The sequence below is a fragment of the Oculina patagonica genome, chromosome 11 (assembly GCF_052425735.1).
Source record: "Oculina patagonica isolate OP01 chromosome 11, crgOcupat, whole genome shotgun sequence".
NCBI classification, from domain to species: domain Eukaryota; kingdom Metazoa; phylum Cnidaria; class Anthozoa; order Scleractinia; family Oculinidae; genus Oculina; species Oculina patagonica.
The window spans coordinates 20,269,218-20,285,899 of record NC_135768.1 but is presented as its reverse complement, the minus strand read 5'-3'; the positions used below and the strand labels follow the sequence as shown (position 1 = coordinate 20,285,899).

Below are 16,682 nucleotides of genomic sequence, written 5' to 3'. Positions count from 1 at the left end.
CTCGCGCACCACGTCTTTCGCGCGCTGTCGTCATGCTAACGCATACATTCGCTACCTGCAAGTAGCTTGTTTTTCGTCGTACGCTGCACTCTCGACCGCTCCCGTTACAATCTCGGGACGCGCAAATACACCTGGAACAAGCACAGGACTCGCAAACGCACTGGTCACAGGCAGTTGCTCCCGTCGCCTACGCGGGTCTCTCAGACGCTGCTGTCACGTTCACTGGAGATTCGATTTCAGGACTTGAAGCCGCTCCTGTCACTTACACAGGACTCCTATTCGCCCATATCATGTATCAAGAGAAACGTATACAAAACTCGCGATCGCACCCGTCACGTCAGAACTCTCAGAAGCTCCCGTTACAACACAGTACTGCAGTCCTTTCATGTTAGAGTCTTAAGTCGCTGGCGTCACGTACACTGGCTTCGCGGGCGTGGTTGTCACGGACACAAGACAACTCGCAAGCACGTGCGCTGAACTCTCAGACGCTCTTGTTACAAACAACACTCGTTTGGCAGTAATTTTACGAACACGCGCGCGTTTACAGTCACGCTTGTCACGGACACACGAATAAAAAAAAACGCTGCTGTCACGATCTCGCAGTCACCGTTATCACGAATACAGGACTCAGCGCCGCTGGTGACCAGCTTACTTAGCGCAGATGTCCCCAACACGACCTCTTTTCAATCGCAGACGCTTCTGTCACGTGCAGTGGATTCGCATACGCTCCTGCCACGAAAGGGGAACAACCGCAGCTGCGAACACCAACCTACACGCGCTGTGCAGTGTCGCGTACTTCACTGGTAGTCGTCACAGTAACGAACACGGGACTCACACGCGCTGCAGTGTCGAATGCTGCACTCGTAAACGCCACAGCTACGAACAGTGGCCTCGCACATGCAATGACTACCGCCCTCCAACACTCCCCAGTTACGAACTCAGGTCTCACACGCTCCGTAGTGTCGAGCACTGCACTGATAAACGCCGCAGCTTTGAACACTCTAACGCGCTTTGTTCACTCAACGGTACTTTCACCAGGCAGCTCTGCTCCCCGCCCCGCCGCCATAGCTTCCGTACGTCGTCGTATCGTAGTTCCATTCAAAATGCCGTTATCTTATGTCCGCCTTTGCGTTTCCGTTCCGTTTCGCCCTCTCGTACCGCGGGGAATGCAAGTCACGGGCACCAAGTCCTACCCCCTTTTAGCTGCTTGGAGCCTTCCTCTCCTACGGCTCGTCAGTTTGGAGTCGGTTTCCATAGCACCTTCCTCTTAGTCGGGTCCCCGCCTTCGCTTCGGGGGCTACTCCGCTGGTGCCTCGTCCCTTTGCATTCCCAGCCAAACTCCGCTCGTTGCGTAGCGCAACAGACATTAATTGGTGTCAATTATTTTAGGAAGAAGTTAGAGGAAGGTCGTGCACCACGCGCACCACGTCTTTCGCGCGCTGTCGTCATGCTGACGCATACATTCGCAGTTTGCTCGCTAGCTGCAAGTAGTTTGTTTTTCGTTTCCCACCGTCCTCTATATACCCCTTTTTCTTTCCTTTTTCTCCACTGGCTTCGGCCAGTCTGACTCATGCAAAGGGTCTCGCTGTGGAGTCGGTTTCCATAAAAAACCGTCCAAGAACCTACCTCTCAGTCGGGTCCCCGCCTTCGCTTCGGGGGCTACTCCGCTGGTGCCTCGCCCCTTTGCATTCCCAGCCAAACCCCGCTCGTTGCATAGCGTAACAGATATTTAAGTGCTTCACAACTTGTCACGTCAGCATGGCGCAGTGAGTGTGCGTTTGTCGCTAAACAACTAACATTAGTGACAAAAATCGCGGGTTAAAGAAGGGACTTTCGCCGTTCTCTGTATTAAACAGAGGCAAGAGAAAAGCGATTTCTGCTAATTAAAGTACAACACGCTCGAATCGTGACACTCAGTAACGCCACGCGAGTGATTTCCATGGCACACTGCTGTGTTCGCGCGCGTTTCGTGACGTCATTAAAACTGTTTGTGACGTCAGTAGTCGTTAGAACGCCAAACTTTGCGTTCAAAGGCTAAAGCGTGAGGATGAGAATATTTTCCTGCCTTGTTAGTTTTCTGCTTCTCGTATGCAAGATTTCTTTCACTCTGGGATATGATGTATGTGATCCTGAAAGCTCGAAACTCGCATACCGGTGTGGCTCTACAACCGGCGGCACGCTGTCACCGTTGAAACTTCCAGAGAAATACCCTTACTTGCCAGATGCAGAAGAACTGTAAGTAGTGTTTCAAACACTGTGCCGGTTCAAAGTGATGAGATATTAGTAGCAACACCACAGCTTTACGGTAAATTGTGGACTTTAAATTCTGTACTGGATCGTGTTTGTCTTCGCGTTCACAATACACAATATAGTCAAACTATAAATAAGAACAAAAATATAACTTAATTCGTGCCGAAAAGCTCTCTAAAATACTAACCTCGACGGTATAATGTTATTGTAATAATGTAATACACTACTCACAATTCTATTTGCCACTCCCGTGAAAGTTTCTTGAAAAATGTCCTTGAACTTGTATTCTAGTACTTGTACTGCCGCTTAACTGAACGTTCTTTACCTAGGCCTAGACACAAAAAGCCGGATATTTTTTAGGATTTTTAGAGCATCACGAGATTTTTAGGAATTTTGGGGATTTTTAGAAAAAATTGGATTTGTAGGGGATTTTTTAGATGATTTGAGGAAAAATTGTTTTATTTTCTTTGCCGCTTTATTTAAAATTCCTATGAAATGATATTTTTGTCCCATTGTTTACTAATAAGTGACTGCTAGACTGCAATCCAATTGTGCAGCGTTGTTTTCTATTCCTAATGCACCCCAAAATTTCCAAGGGAGGTAAGTTTCAAACATGGCGGAGCCAGCGGAGGAGCTAAGAGAAGCTATTTCTATTAAAGATGAGCCCAGTGTCACTCGAGAAGGACAGAAAATTTTGGGATATTTAGGGATTTTTAGCAAATTTTGGGGATATTTAGAAAATTTTGAAGGGATTTTTAGGGAAAAAACTGGGAATTTCCGGATAGATTTTTAGAGCATTTTTCGGGATATTTGTGTCTAGGCCTATCTTTACCGCCGCTAGCTAAAGGGCGTATTTAAATGTTCTCTCAGTCTCTAGGGACTCGACCCATTACACTCTCTTATAAATTAAAATAATCTCACATATGTGCAAAACAAGTAGAATTGTTCCTTTACAAAAGGCTCAATAGGAAATGGCGAAACGATCTTTTGGGATAAATTTTTGACGATTTTATAATGCGTTTTGTTTTATTTAAGCAATCAAAAAAAGGAAAAAATAGATAAATAAATAAATAAGTTACCTTTATTTATACGCGGTTGTGTTTAAAGCTAGAGGCTTGTGGGGCCGTGTATTCCCGATCGAATTTTTTTTTTTTTGTGGAAGGAGGAAAACCGGAGAGCCTGGAGAAAATCATCGGAGTAAGAACGAAAACCAACCCACATAAGACGCCGAGTCCGGGATTCGACCCCGGGCCACATTGGTGGGAGCCCAGGGGGGGGGGGGGGGGTACTCCTGCTTGTAAATGACGGGGATGATCGAATGGAGGCAAAACTCAGGACCCAAAAAAATCCCTAAGTCTTCCGACATTACCCAAAAAAATCCCTGGACCAAAAAAAAAACCCCAAAAAATCCCTTGTCAAATTACCCCTAAATTGCCAGAAGGGGCAATAATATAACACAACGAAATCATAAAAAATTGAACGCTCGTGTTTTTTTTATTCATCATACCATAAATACGCCAACGTCGTGCCAAGGCAATTTAGTTCGTTTTTAATACCCAAAAAATCCCCTATTTAAATCAAGTCAGCCAAAAAAATACTTGCCAAATTTTCCAACCCAAAAAAATCCCGGAATCGAAAATTTCAAACCCAAAAAAATCATTCGATCATCCTCGTCATTTACAAGCTGGAGTACCCCCCTGGTGGTGGGAGGCGAGTGCTCTCACCACTGCACCATCCCTACTCCCCTAAAAGTTGTGTGTAAGACTTTTTCCGAAGATTTATAATCGGTATTTTACGTTATCTCTGCCGGTTCTATTCTTTATTTTCAGTGATCTCAGCAGGAACAAGTTGTCCCTAAGCGATGGGTGCTTCACTCCGTTCAAGAATCTGCAAACTTTGTAAGTAATCTTATTTTTTTTAATTTTAGTACAGTCGAGCACAGATGCTCTTAAGGGACATTATCCTTTCACTTGTTATCCATTGATATCTACCGAAATATGTTAAATATCTATAATATAACGACTGTTATACCCAATTGAAAAACCCTTGGTGAACCGTTACGAGCGCGCGTTGGATATGAGATGGTAAATAGCCAACAAGGCGCGTGGCGCCGAGTTAGCTATAACGATCTCATATCCAACAAGCGCGAGTGGAATAATTGTTTTATTAAAAACGCCCAAAGAATTGCAATATCTGAGCTCCCAGCTGTTTTCGTTGACGCCGTATCGGCTACCATATTTGTGTGAATGGTATATGAGCTCACTGATATAACATTACCTGTTAACCAATCAAAACGCAGGGATTGCAATATATCATGGCTAGTTTTTAATAAACCCAAATACCCGGCCATTTCACTCTCAACTGCCCTAACTCTAAACTAACTCTAACTCTAACTCTCTAAATATCGTCTTACACTGTCTTTACTTGTTGAATTACTTAGGGCCTCTTAACATGAGAGTTTCGTCACGGGGTGAATTCATGTCGGTGTCTGGACATTTTCTTGTTGCTGTCTACATGATTTCGTCCCGGGATGAACTCATCCCGGGACGATTACATCCCTGTCCTAAGCACCGGGATGAAACGTGACGAAAAACGCCACGTAAAAAGTCTTTATGTAATGTAATGTAATGTAATGTAATGTAATGTAATGTAATGTAATGTAATGTAATGTAATGTAATGTAATGTAATGTAATGTAATGTAAGCACGGGCGAGATGGATTCAACTCGGGCGGGACGACTTATACGCCCCGGCATCCCGGGATCAACACGCTTATGTAAAATAAAAATGTTTTCATCCCGAGACCAAACTCATCTCGGCTCTTATGTAAAGAGGCCCTTACATTTCTGCCGTGAATTTTCTTCAGGAACTTGTCGGATGGAAGTTTATCTGGAATAACAAGGAATATCTTGAAGGGGCTCACATCTTTAAAAACACTGTAAGTTCATATAAATTAATTTAATTGATCTACTTACTGTGTTTTATATCATGCCACTTTTCTCTTTAACGACGTAACACTAGAATTGCACCAGACAAATATATCTCGAATCCGGCAAACGGTTTTATCTGTAGTTTTAATTTATCAGGTCAGTTTTCCTTCTATGTAACTTTGTTTATTACTTTAGTCTTCTTCCTGTAATATGTTAAAGTCTAATTTTTCTGTGCTTGGCACCCGTTACAAATTTTCCCGCGCTTGGTATCAGTTTCACATTTTCCCGCGCTTGGTACCAGTTTTGCGTCTTCCCGCGCTTGGAACCAGTTACACATTTTCCCGCACTTAGCACCAGTTACAGTTTTCCCGCGCTTGGCACCAGTTACACCTTTTCCCGCGCTTGGCACCAGTTACACATTTTCCCGCGCTTGGCATCGATGACACATTTTCCAGCGCTTGGCACTGATTACACATTTTCCCGCGCTTGGTACAGGTTACATATTTTCCCGCGTTTGGCACCGATAACGTGCTTCCCGCGCTTGGCACCAGTTGCACATTTTCCCGCGCTTGGCACCAGTTAAACATTTTTCTGCACTTAGCACCAGTTGCACATTTTCCTGCACTTGGCACCAGTTGCACATTTTCCCGCGCTTGGCACCAGCTGCACATTTTCCCGCGCTTGGCACCAGCTGCACATTTTCCCGCGCTTGGCACCAGTTGCACATTTTTCTGCACTTGGCACCAGTTGCACATTTTCCCGCGCTTGGCACTAGTTACACATTTTCCCGCGCTTGGCACCAGCTGCACATTTTCCCGCGCTTGGCACCAGCTGCACATTTTCCCGCGCTTGGCACTGATTACACATTTTCCCGCGCTTGGTACCGGTTACACAGTTTCCCGCGTTTGGCACTGATTACACATTTTCACGCGCTTGGCACAAGTTGCATATTTTTCCGCCCTTGCCAATGGCTGCATGTTCTTACTTTTAATTGTTTGGTAAAGTTATTTGCACTGTGGTGACTGGCTTTGTTCTGACGGTGCTTTTAGCCTGATTTCAGTCATTACAAAAACTGCTCTATTATCAAAACTGCAGGACTTTAACTAACAATATTGTTCCTTTTGCTCTGCGTTCAGTGATCTGTCGAATAACGACATAAAAGAGTTCTCACCGGATGTTTTTGATGACCTGGTTAATCTGATTGAAGTGTAAGTATGAAACGGTCATACTCATCAAAACCATTCTAACTTATTAAAGTCAAGCTAATCCACTATAACGTGTCACAGGGGCGGATCCAGGATTTTTCTTAGTAGGGAATGCACCACTAAGAAATGGCGTAAACCACATAGTTTTTCAAGGTGTATGTTAGGTTTGAGATTTTGCTATGGCTTTCCGGATGCAAAACCTTTTTGGGACCTTCGAGAAACGGGCCCCAGATCCCTTTAAATAGCGAAACGTCTTGCTTAAGTGAAAGTTTACTCTCTGGGACTTCTTGAGAAGGCTAAATTTCTTGGCTCGCTCACGCCAACTTGCCGACGATGAAAATTCGGGGAGCCCCACCCTCCCACCCCTACTCCCAACCTTATTGCTGTTGCTCCGTACAATAACTGACAGCAGTTTTTTTTTCTTTCCTGCCGTAGCCGCCTACAAAACAACCCGTTGGATTGTGACTGCGAAAAGGGTCTGATGACGTTACTAACAAGGCGTAATATCAACTTAGGCCCCGTGCCGGCCACGTGTCATGAACCATTCAGATTCAGGCAACTTAACGTACCTATCAATCAGCATTGCGGTAAGGGCAACTATTAAAACGATCTTAGCTGCTACTAAATAGTTAGGTCCGACCATCCCGTACAGGCCTAATGAAGGGGTGGTGTCCTTGCATAGTTTAGACAATGAATATGTGACCATTTCTGTGAAAAACGTCTCCTCGAAAAAGCATGTTCATCGAAAAGAATAGCCGGCACCAACCGGACTGCACGCAACTAGTAAAGGAATTCATTTATTTTATTTTATTAGCTTCGCCTTATAAATAACACATACAACTAGCAGTAAACTTAAGGCAGGGAACCCGCAACAGCAGGGCCAATTACTGCGGGCCCGAGACATAAAATAGCTAAAAGGTATTACAAAGCTTTAAAGGACCCGAGTCAGCCACGCCTTTGTTTTTGTTAACATACAAGAGTTTCAGTATTATATTTTACATGGAGCATGTCTAAACGAAAGAGATCTCTGTAAAACTGTTAAAGGTAATTAAACGGACTTCCAGTAACACAACTTTCAGCAATGCAATAAGATTTCGCTTTTCCATACAATTTTCATAATTTCGATGGCATCGAAAATGGCGGAGGCTGACTAGGGTACTTAAATAGGGTCGAGTAAGCTGCGGCAGGAATTGCAGGTTGGGCATACTGACTTCCAGGTACGCGGGTCGTCTGGGTCGTAACAATTGGACAGTGCAGTAGAGCAATAAGACAAGAGTTTGCTCCGGAAAGTAGGGAGGTCGGCATTAACATCCATAACTTTTGAAAGAGTGTTCCACACACGGGATGATCTATTAATGAAGGATTGCTGAAAGGACTGGTTTTACACTTGCGCACTGAGTACTACACACAGTCTGAATTGCTATTTCATCTAGAAGGGCGTGTGTTGCGTGCTTTAGAAATGACTGCCGGATTTATGTCAACATAACCGTTGAAAATTTTGAAAAACAAAATCAAATCGATATACCGTATTTTATCAATTAAACGTCCCCGGCGTTTATTTCAAACTTGGCCCGATAGAGCCGGCGTTTATTTGATTCTCGCAGTTTATTCAAGCCCTATGTTTCTATGAAATCATTTTCATTCATTATTTTTGACAGCCATATATGTAGACATTATTTCCAAAGCATTTTACAACTTGAATAAATGTTTAAGGGGTTTATTTTCAAATACAGCTTGGAGACCCGGCGTTTATTCGGGGCCCGGCGTTTAATCGAGAAAATAAGGTATTTCTACCAGTAAGAAAGAGGGAGCAAGTGCAGTCTATCTTTGTAAGATTGATCGCTGATAAAGGGCAAGCGTAGTATAAACTTCGTCGCTCGCTGCTGTATCCGTTTGACTTGCCTCATAAGGTCTTTCGTCTGAGGGATCCACACTGGGGTTCCCCTCTCTCCCAAACACCCCTGTTGCGTAGGCTTCCATTAAATCTGAGTGATTAATTTCCGTTATACTGGTGTTGCATTTGAAATAATTTTGGCTACACTTCGAGTGAGTTCTAATACGAACATCTTCTGTCTAGCACAGGAGTTCCGTTCGGGGATAACCTTAGGGGCCCCTTAAAGGTACCGCTACAACTCTAGCATGCAGTGTTTATTTTAGGTTTAAGCACCCTAAGCGGTACCATTCCACAAATTTTACCCCCTGAAAGGTGCTACCAACAACCCCCGTCATTTTTATAAGAGAGTCCCCCCCGGGGAATTTGTGCATAGACTCACTCGCTGCATTTGAACGTCGAAGGGCCTGTTTACATGATTCCGGAATGACTTTCGTTCCGTAACGAGTTTAATCCATCCCCATATATTTTCTGTATCTGTTTACATGATACCTAGACTTGCACCAAGTCGCCCTCTATTGGCGAGCGAAGTGAGCCGAAAAGCGTCGCGAAGCGACGACCGCGAGTGACGAAGTCGCGAGAGGGCTTCGTACGTGACATACCTAAACCGCGCGTCGAAGGACTTTGAGAAAGTCTACATGATACCGAGACAAAGGTCAAGTAATTTCGGATTTCATTCCGGAATAAAATTTTCATTCTGGAATCATGTAAATACAAAACGAATTTCGATGAAACCGCATACGGAGGCCACAGTTTGAACTCAGAGCAATAAAAATTAATGACATTCACTGTTTAGCCCAAAGAAACAGCCCTATGGTTAAAATTGAATTTGCTCGTTAAAATTGCAGATATGGCCATTGAATGGGCACAATAACATGTTTGCGCGAAACATGCGCCATCTTGTTTTGATTTCGCGCGAAAACCGCGCACGTGATAACGCCTTTGTCATGTGAATGCAGAACGAACTTCATTCTGTAACGAAACTCTTTCTGGAATGAATGTCATTCCGGAATCATGTAAACAGGCCCTAAATTTTTGTGTTAATTTTGCTTGACAGACGTTAATGAGTGCTTGGAAGAAAACGATTGTGACGACATGGCAACTTGTACAGACATGCCGTACACATACGACTGCAGATGTAACTCAAAGGGATTTAAAGGAACAGGGAAGGAGTGCACAGGTCAGATTAGAACAGTGGAGCCACAGGCAGACCACCCTATGTGTTTGCATCAACAAACTATTCAAATTTAAAGAAATCTAGATACATATTTAGGCTCATCTGCTCATCTCGATCTGAATATCTCAGTAAAATAAATAAAACGCTAGTCGACTCCTTTGTGGCGTTTCATCCGCTTTTCTGCACTGTTTAAAGCGTTACTGATTTGCCTTCGGCCGTTGGCTGTTTAAAGCGTTACTGATTTGCCTTCGGCCGTTGGCTTTGTATGTAGCCAACGGTCGAAAGCAAATCAGTAATAATAACTGCGAGCACATAGGGTGGTCTGCCTGTGGTGGAGCTAGAAATTTATGTCTCGAATCGCGAATTTAGCTGCCATGCTATTCAACTCACTATCTATCACAAAATAGCTAGTGAGTCAGCCTAGCCAATCAGAATGCAGTTGATAAACACTAGATGGTTTCAAAATTCCCCTATCGGACGTTTTTCAAGAAACTCACAGTTTAAGGAGGAGTTTTGTCAAGATATATTATTAAGTCATGCTCTCTAGCAGCGCCGTTAAAAGTCCGTCTTCCTCGAAAGAAACTTCTAAATTTTTATAAAAAAAAACCCCAAGAGATAATAATAAACAAAAAGGAACAAGGATGGTTACGATTGGGAGGATTCAGACGGTTTAACCGCCGCCCGGTTAGCTCAGTTGGTAGAGCGCCGGACTGTCGTGCGGAGGGTCTCGGGTTCGACTCCCAGACCGGACCAACACTCAGGGTCTTAAAATAACTGAGGAGAACGTGCTGCCTTTGTAATTACATCTGCAAATGGTTAGACGGTCAAGTATTCTCGGATAAGGACGATAAACCGTAGGTCCCGTCTCCTGCATCTTCAGTGTTATATGGTCAGCAGGGGACGTTAAAAAACCCACACGCTTATCGCAAAGAGTAGGGCACGAAGTTCTCGGTGTTGTGGTCTGTTCTATTGACATGTATCTATGGGTTGGTTGGTGGGGTGAGATCATACACATGGACGGATAGCGGCTGCCAAAGGCGCCTGGTATGCTGATGTCCGGTCTCATCCCATAATTCTAATTGTGAAGCGCATTGAGCTTTGTAAATGCGCTATATAAGAACCTATATCATTTATTCATTTATTTACGAAGAACGAACTTAAAAAATTTTGGATAAATTTTTTTTATCACATAATTCCTTTAAAGTTTATTTCCACACTCTCCTCCACAGAGGTTTCTTCAGGGGAGAGGGGAAGGAATTAAAAAAAAACACGAAAAATAAAAAAAAATGGGGGATTCCCAAGCGGACCAGGCTCCGTGCGCTTACCATTCTCTCTCTCCATTTCCAATCTCGTACTAATAACTAGTAATAGTTCTCACTAGCTGCCCCCGCCTTTTTATAATTTGTTTTACAGTTTGTTACCACAATGAATTACCGTGTCATGACAAAGTTCACGCTTTTGTTTATTACTCGTCGTAAGATGTATACGGTTTCCATTTGTTTTCACGACGTTCAGTCGCTGACTAAAATAAGAAACTCTTTGTTCCCGGATGATACGCCTGTTATGCCTTCCATGTCATTTTCGGTATCATTTCAATTTCAGGTACACGTTTCAGCTATTTTTTCAAGCAACTGATGTTTCTTGTGATCACAGTGCGACGGCATGACTTCCTTTGCTCCTTTGCAAGAGTTCCGGCAATCCCTTGCGAGCATTAGGGCAATCCTTTGCGAGCCGCTTTGACCAAAATCGAAATTTTTTTCGGTACTGTTCACTAAATGCACACATTTTACCTACCTACGCGGGGACTTCTAAGGTGCCTCCTCGGGTTCCGGCCTCTGGGCCGGAGCCCTGCGGGGGCAATAATAGAGGCCTCTGCGATGGAGAGAGTTTAAATCTGTACTTTTTGTATTTGTTTTATCTCAACAGATATCGATGAATGCGCCGGTAAAAACCGCTGTTCGAAGGTCGGAGGACTATGTATCAACACACACGGGAGTTATAAGTGTTCTTGCAAGAAAGGCTTCACAGGCGATGGCAAAAGATGTGAAGGTAATTAAGTGGCAGTTTCTCTTAAAGCGGTCCATCGCATTTCGGGTCGGAAAAAAGTTTTCCCTCAAACTTTGCCCAGTGAACTATCTTAGGTTGTAAGTAAATGCAACGACTTTAGTTTTTGGAAATACGTTAAAATATATTTTTTAGAGCTCTCAACAGTGAAGGCTGCAAAAGGCCTAATTTTGAGCTTGGCCAGAACGAGAAATTGCATAAGTTGACGAGCTCGCCGCTCAAAAGCAACCAAACGCAACAAAATATTATTATTATTCCTAAGTTAAGTGATTCTTCAAAGGTTGGAAACGCATGTTAATTTTGATATATTTTGATTTACGGGTCCGTAAAAATTTAAATAACAGCAACCGTTAGATCGCTTTTTGTAAACATGCAAAAGTATGGTGTCTTCGCCGGCCTTTATTTCACGAGTCCAGACTAGACCATTCTAAATTCCAACTGAATCCTACTAAACAGATGTTAGGAAGCATAGAAATATAAAAATACCTTGCACTTTTTATCTTTCTTTGCCACAGCGACTTCGAACATTTCGTGTTTATGCGAGTAAGTAAGCTCATTTGCATAATGTGTATGAAATACTCGCATAAGCACGAAATGTTCGAAGTCGCTGTGGCAAAGGAAGGTAAAAAGTGCAAGGTATTTTTATATTTCTATGCTTCCTAACATCTGTTTAGTAGGATTCAGTTGGAATTTAGAATGGTCTAGTCTGGACTCGTGAAATAAAGGCCGGCGAAGACACCATACTTTTGCATGTTTACAAAAAGCGATCTAAGGGTTGCTGATATTTAAATTTTCACGGACCCGTAAATCAAAATATATCAAAATTAACATGCGTTTCCAACCTTTGAAGGACCACTTAACTTAGGAATAATAATAATAATTTGGTGCGTTTGGTTGTTTTTGAGCGGCGAGCTCGTCAACTTATGAAATTTCTCGTTCTGGCCAAGCTCAAAATTAGGCCTTTTGCAGCCTTCACTGTTGAGAGTTCTAAAAAATATATTTTAACGTATTTCCAAAAACTAAAGTCGTTGCATTTACTTACAACCTAAGATAGTTCACTGGGCAAAGTTTGAGGGAAAACTTTTTTTTGACCCGAAATGCGATGGACCGCTTTAAGAGAAACTGCCACTTAATCATGTCATTCAACATACCGCCATGATGGTTTTCATATAATAATTTATATTAATGTCTGAAAAAGGCTCTTAAGTTAAAACCAACAGACAGCCACAGAGCCAATCACTTCGTTGGCAGATAACTTAAGTAGCCAATCAGAGCTTACGGGAGAAAAGCGCGGGAAACATGCAACAGGTGGCAAGCGTGAGACTAATCTGTGAAAGCGCGGGAGATAGCGGGCCCGTGCAAAGCGCGCGAAAACTTGTGACTCGTGACAAGGGCGGGAAAATATGTAACCAATGAGAGACGCGGTGAAACTTGGTTTTGTTATTTCATTGGCTCTGTCAGAGATTTTCATCTCCACTCTGATCGGTAATATGGCACGTTGCGAACGTTTAATGGCGGGAAAGCCATTAAACAGTGAAAGTGTTGGGCCTGGAAAGGATTGTATCAATCTTACGGAGTGCACAGGGACGTTATAGTTATTCTCGATGTTTTTTTGTACCAGATATTGACGAGTGCAATTCTCATGAATGCCGGGAAGGTGAATGTACCAACACTATAGGCAGCTTCTCGTGTGACTGCCATGAAGGATATGCTGTGAATAAAAAACAAGTGTGTGTAGGTAGGTAGAAGGAAAGCCTCTTCGTAGCCTGGAAGCTCAACAAGAGCTTTTCCCTAGCTAGTTTCTGTTCAATTGCATGAAGTGACTAGGAGTACTACTATTGGAATACTATAAACCTATCAAACGTAGGCCCCCAGGGGCCTTAGATCTACTTTGAAGTCGTTGACACGAAATAATCCACTCAACTTCTTTATTTCCAGATATCGATGAATGCAAGTCTAAAAACAACACTTGTGCTGCCATTGAACACAGCTACTGTGTCAACGTGGAGAAGTTTCTTCCAAGCGACGACGGTTACCACTGTTTGTGTGAGACTGGGTACAGACAAGTCGGCAGAAGCTGCGTTGCTGAAGGTCAGCGGGACAAACATAACAACTTGCGCGCATAGCATTCTGGGTATCACGAGTTCACGAGTATTGAGCTCGCGCGTTTGGTCAGAGAAAGTTGCTAAGCAACACATAATGACGTGATATGACGTCATCGTGCTGACATGACAACTTACAGTGTACCGCTCACACCATTTATCTGATTAGATAATATTAATTGAAAACCTTTTGAGTCCTTGAAGAAGATTGTCTTTTCACGGATAAGTAGACACCATAAGGCTGGGGTGGCGGGGCTACGGGGTCCCGCAGAAACCCGCGTTTTCCACAGATCCCGGGACCCGATTCGCGATTTTAAAATGTTAATGAAATGCATTCGGTCGAAAGGGACTGAATCTTGGATTTTTAGCCAAAGTTTAGACATAGGAAAATGGCTACCAATTTGAATGAAATATAAAAATAACCACTTAATACAGAGGAGGAACATTTCAACTGTTTAATAACACAGAATATACAAAAGAAGGTATGAATGGACAAAAATTGAAGAAGATTAAAACAGATAAGGTTTTTGAAAAACTGTAAGGCTGAACACTTTTCAAAGTAATATCGTTTGCCTGTAACTTTTAATTATATTACACGGGAGAGATATTTGTTTGCAATGAAGCTATGGTTTTGTCATTTAGGTCCATAGAACGTCCACAGTGAGTATTTGGCATAGGCGGCGGAGCAGGGGAGCAAGGGGGCTGTAAGCCCTCCCCCCTCACATTTCAGTGCCGAAAGTATCGCTAGTGCAGCATAAAATTGGTTTGTCAAGACACAAATCGTTTTATTAGGATCGTTCTTGGCGGGACAATATGGTGTAGGAATTTTATAGAAACTCCTTTCCCAAAGACGCTACAAGGAGAGGTCCGCAATCTGTTAGGATTGTATTTGACAGGCATCGGCAACTTCAAAGCGTAGATTTTCTGCCCTCCAACGTCTAAAGAACAACCAAAAAAGCACCATAAAGCAGAATCTTCTGAACTGCCTAGTTATGCATTGTCACAAATCGATTACGAACATACTGGACACTGTTAAATCGATGTTAAAGACATTTTGGAAAATTTGAGTATAGGGTGCGCCCCCGGGGCCGGAGTATGTGCTCAGCTTGGGGTACAATGGGGCCCCCACGTTTCCGCCACCTCTGAACGGGTTCTCGAATCAATTTTCATTTTTGGTAACATGCTACACCTTGTTTCAGGTAACATGAAGGGGTTGATCAAGATCCTAGCAATGATAATCGGTGGATTTTTTGGTATTCTGTTCATTATCATCATCGTTGCTGTGATAGTTCGCAAATGGCGTAACAGGTTAGAACAAATGGGTACATTCAGGTAGGGCTTTTCACAAGTTGCTCGGCAACTTTTTGGCATTGTTCATATTTCGAGCAACTTTTCCCCCTTTAAGCAACTTTTTTCCTTTCCAGCAACTTATTGTATTTTGAGCATTTCTAGGCCAAAAGTCTCCGAAGATTGTCCGAGTGTTGTTCGAAGGCCATACGAACGTTTTCGAAGATAAACGAAGGTTGCTGAAGATTTTCGAGGAACATCCGAAGACGTTTCGACTAGTCAGCAAACATGACGTCATCAATATCTTCACGATTATTCTCAGTAATGAAAATCCTTGCAACTCAACAAATGTTTGCCTTAAAATGTGATTTAGATGCTTCTGTTGCAGTAAAATTGCATGAAACTGTTTAAAATTCTTACCTTCAAAGGGAAAATAGCAGATATTTGGAGAAATTCTCCTGATATAAAAAAAGCAGCGTCTTGGATTTTTGGGGTGCAACTTTCGAGCAACCTTTTTAATCAAAGCATTTTTTTGCCGGTCTTTTGCAGCAACTTTAGAGCAACTTTTTGAAAAATTTCGAGCAACTTTTTGAAAAATTTCGAGCAACTTTTTGAAAAATTTCGAGCAACTTGTAAACAGCCCTACATTCAGTATTAAACTTGTGGGCATTTGAGTAAAACTCGCTGAGCTGGGACTAAAACCGTGGGTCGCAGCAGCAGCCGTGGCCAAGAATAGGGACAGATGGCGAGCATTGATGTCCAGCCCTATCCCCCACCCGGGGGCAAGGAACTAAGAGAGCATTTGCGTAAAAATCTTCAATAGCTGTTAAAACCCTGTTTTTACAGGACGCCAAAGCCCGAGAAGAAAGAAGAGACCCCGGTCGTTATGGCTCCAGTTGTTGGCTTGGATCCACTAGTAGACTTTGCTTACCTTGGTATGCCTCAAGCCGAGCAAGAGGGACAGGAGGAAGCCGAGGAGGAGTGGGGAGAGCTTTATGAAGATGAGGAGGAGGACTAGAATCTAGTCGGCACTGCTAAATGACAATCAAGTTGCTTTTGACTTTCCTGACACTGTTTATAAGCTGGCATCTACTGTTAATAAAGCAGAACGGCAGGTCTTACATGAAAACTGTTTTTTAGTAGTTAACGATCACGTTTCACGGAAAATGAAACGGTTGTTTCACGTTTTACGTTACTGTACGCAACGGCCACAAAATCACAATTCAAAGCAAACTTAAACCTCGATTCCCATCTCACGATTTATAATAAATTTTATGGTAAATCATGGCTCGCAATATTTAGTAGAGCTATAGATCACGTTTCGCGAGAAAAAAAAACGTGCCAAAAAATGCCGATTCATGCATGGCTCATGAAAATACATTTTACCACTCTCGCGATTGACGCAGGTTTCGTGGGCGTACACTTTACAAGCACATCTCTAAAAGAAAAAAAAATATATTTTTAGTACATTGTGTTTATAAACGACAAGGGGCACTCGATTTCCGGTTTTCATAACGCTGATTAAAGGGCCTTTGTTGATTTACCAGATTTTTGAACAGCTAGAATTTGATTTGATTTGTGTCACAGAAAACCTAAAAATAATGGTCCATTTTTTATTAAAAATTGCTATACTGGAGCACTGAAATTGTTAATGGGCATCTTTGGCTGCAGATGGCTCGATGGAAACGGATTGCAACTTGAAAAATTAAGGCTAAACTTTTCAAGTTGTTTCCGCGCGTCTTCAAAATAGCGATATTTATAGCCGCAGCTTGATACT

The 16,682-nt window shown here is 42.8% G+C and overlaps 1 protein-coding gene and 1 long non-coding RNA gene across 2 annotated transcripts in view; one reads left to right on the top strand and one right to left on the bottom strand.

The window, feature by feature from the left end:
- The window catches only part of LOC144629939 (uncharacterized), a 168,501-nt gene that overhangs the window by 8,664 nt on the left and 143,155 nt on the right, over positions 1-16,682 (bottom strand). Inside the window, exon 2 of the long non-coding RNA XR_013566438.1 lies at positions 13,436-13,675. This is a non-coding gene — a long non-coding RNA (uncharacterized LOC144629939). The remainder of the gene's footprint in view (positions 1-13,435; positions 13,676-16,682) is intronic.
- On the top strand, positions 1,992-16,021 carry LOC144629930 (uncharacterized). The gene is made up of 11 exons (XM_078488181.1): positions 1,992-2,235; positions 4,080-4,148; positions 5,116-5,187; positions 6,316-6,387; positions 6,820-6,971; positions 9,333-9,455; positions 11,379-11,501; positions 13,138-13,254; positions 13,455-13,607; positions 14,818-14,926; positions 15,752-16,021. Exons 1-11 carry the CDS (start codon positions 2,048-2,050, stop codon positions 15,921-15,923), a joined length of 1,350 nt encoding a protein of 449 aa, XP_078344307.1. The 5' UTR covers positions 1,992-2,047; the 3' UTR covers positions 15,924-16,021.